Below are 2,995 nucleotides of genomic sequence, written 5' to 3' on the forward strand. Positions count from 1 at the left end.
AAAACACAGAAAACTCTAAGGAAAGCAGGCACATGAATTTAGAATGTATAGAAGTAGCCAGGCCCTAGAACCACAGTGGCTGGAAAGGAAAAGAATCTGCAGGGAGAGAATATTTTCTATAACTACATGACTTAATTTCCACAACATCTTTGTAGGAAAAAAAAAAAAAGATACCATGGTATCCATATTGCTTTTCATCTAAAAAATATTAAGAACCCACAAACTTATTTGAAAATACATATGACTCTCACAATCATTAGAAGTAATCATATTTAATATTTGTACAGAATCACTCATATCATAAACATGTATAAGTATGAGATTGGACTTCAACTCATTCCCTGCTTTCTGATGTAGTTTTAACCTTCCACAGATTTCTCATGGCGTTTTTGACCTCTGCATTCCTCAGTGTGTAGATGAGTGGGTTGAGGAAGGGTGTGCCAATGGTATAAAACACTGTCACCATCTTGTCCATGGGGAACGTGGTTGGGGGGCGTGTATATATGAATATACAGGGACCAAAGAACAAGACAACAACAATTATGTGAGATGTGCAAGTTGACAGTGCTTTTTTCCTCCCTTCTGCACTGTGGTTTCTCAACGAACGAAGGATTACAACATATGAGATCATTAAAATCGTTAAACTGACTAAGCAAATTGCCCCATTGTTAGTCACCAACAGCAGATTCGACAAATAAGTGTCTGTGCAGGCAAGTTTAAACAAGGGCTGCAGATCACAGCAGTAATGGTCAATCAAGTTGGGTCCACAGAAGGGCAATCTCAAGGCCAGGATAGTCTGAGAAATGGAATGCATAAAGGACCCTGTCCAGGCAAAGACAATCAAGATGTGACAGACTTGCCTCCTCATTATCCTTGGGTAATGCAAAGGCTTACAGATGGCCACATAGCGATCAGCAGCCATGAGGATGAGGACAAATATCTCCATGCAGCCAAATAAGTGTAGTGCAAAGATTTGTGTCATGCACTCATTGTAGGATATGACTTTCTTTGTAGAGAGAGCATCCACAATGAGTCTAGGGGCTGTGGATGTTGAATAGCAGGAATCAGCAAAGGACAGATAAAATAAGAAATAATACATGGGGCTTTTAAGTGTCCTGCTGGATTTAATGGTCACAATAACAAGTGTGTTCCCCACTATAGTTCCCACATAGAAAATTAAGATGATTAAAAACACCATTTTCTGCCTGAGAGGATCCTGTGTCAAGCCTAGCAATATGAACTCAGTTATGTTACTATTTTGCCACATGGTTTCAGTTGATGTGAGGATATCACAAATTGGAAATAATCTGCAAAGGAAAAAAAAACGTAAATAAATTAGTAAATTTTGAAGTTAAATATATATTCTCAGTCATGAAACTACAACTTTACAATGGATGTTTTCCATTAGAACCTCCAATAGGTGCCAATCATTTTTCATTTCAGATATTTTGTTTTTCTGGATAATATGGAATCTCTAGAAACAATTTTATGCATTTACCAGATTGGATATGACAATGATTAAATAAGACATAGTGCCGCAGTCTGGCTGGGCACAAAATCATGAGTGACTCACAGCCTTGTAGATTCAAACAGCAATTCTTTATTCCCGAACTTACACCGGCACTCTACACACGTTCTGGGGAAATCCACGTTCTGGGCAAAATCCACGTTCTAGGCCAGGCTCTGAATCCCAAATACTCTCTGAATCCCAGGAGAACTCAAGGGGAACTCAAGGAGCTGGCGTGCCTAAGGCAGCAGGATACGCCCTATTCCCAGCAGAGTACACCTTAAACCTGGAACCGCCCTAAACCCAAGGAGCCGGATACTCCCTAATCCCAGCAGGATACACCCTAAACCTGGATCCACCCTGGTCCTTGAGCAAAGTCACCTTACTCAAGCATACATGCAATGTCATTGCAAATGACGTGGGTCCAAAGGCAACCCCATTTCCACAATGGAGAGTCCTTCCTCTAAGCAACATGGAGTAGGCTGACAAAGAAATTGCCATTCATCATTCCTACTTGGCAATGGCCCTCAGCAACATAGAAAATATAATGAAAAAGCAAATGTTTCATCAAGCAAATTAAACATTATGGGATTTGGCATGGGTAGTAACTTTCCAAACTGAATGTGTTTCATTAGTCTTCAGCAAGGAGCTATCAATACTAGAGTGATGCATTGCAAATCTAAAGAATGCTTAAGCTTGATTTACCTCAATAGACATTCACATTATTTGAACCTGGTAGTCCCATTTAAATAATACTTATAGAATAAACATGTTGAATATGTTGAACAGTCCAGTAATGATTGTTTAAGCATTTGAAATTGCATCTTTTAAAATTTAAGCATTCACACACACACACACACACACACAATGAGAAAGAGAGAGAGAGATAGAAACACAGATAATGAACCTACCTCAGTATGCTTTCACCTTTCTTGAACCTATTAATGCAGTTTAATATATTTATTTAATGAATATTCTGAACATTCAAAAATGACTTTCTAAACATTTGAGATTGCCTTCCTGAAGGAAAAACAAAGGAAAACAATAAAAACAATAAATAAAATTTTATGAATAAATAAGACAGTTGCTCTGGTCTATCAAAAGACTTAGTTTAATCTTTTGTTTAACTAAATCAATCACATTTTACTATACTGATTAAAACATTCTAGTCTTTCTTATGTCCAAATCCAGCATCAAACATTAAATTATGTACTTTTTATAATTTTATGTTTCCCAAACTCAAATTCTTATTCTTTAGTTTTCTGAATCCTTGAAAATGTTTTCTTAAAACCCCAGGAGACACATTAAAATAAAAGAAAAAGATAAGAACATATATCAATCAGAATATTTTTTCAAATTTCAACTTTGTAACTAAACAATAAGGATTTTTGCAAATGTTAACAATTAATTCTCCAATTCAGAGCTGCAACTTTTAATAGAATTACAATTAATATTATCAGGTGTTCCATTTGCTGACTTCAAGGAAGA

At 36.6% G+C, this 2,995-nt stretch overlaps 1 protein-coding gene across 1 annotated transcript; it reads right to left on the reverse strand.

Moving 5' to 3' along the window:
• Window positions 1–334: 334 nt before the first annotated feature.
• LOC113175344 (olfactory receptor 4C11-like) lies at window positions 335–1,267 on the reverse strand. Its single transcript, XM_026379615.2, has one exon. It carries the CDS (start codon window positions 1,265–1,267, stop codon window positions 335–337), a length of 933 nt encoding a protein of 310 aa, XP_026235400.2.
• Window positions 1,268–2,995: the final 1,728 nt, after the last annotated feature.

This window comes from Urocitellus parryii, chromosome 4, assembly GCF_045843805.1.
Source record: "Urocitellus parryii isolate mUroPar1 chromosome 4, mUroPar1.hap1, whole genome shotgun sequence".
Taxonomy (NCBI): Eukaryota; Metazoa; Chordata; class Mammalia; order Rodentia; family Sciuridae; genus Urocitellus; species Urocitellus parryii.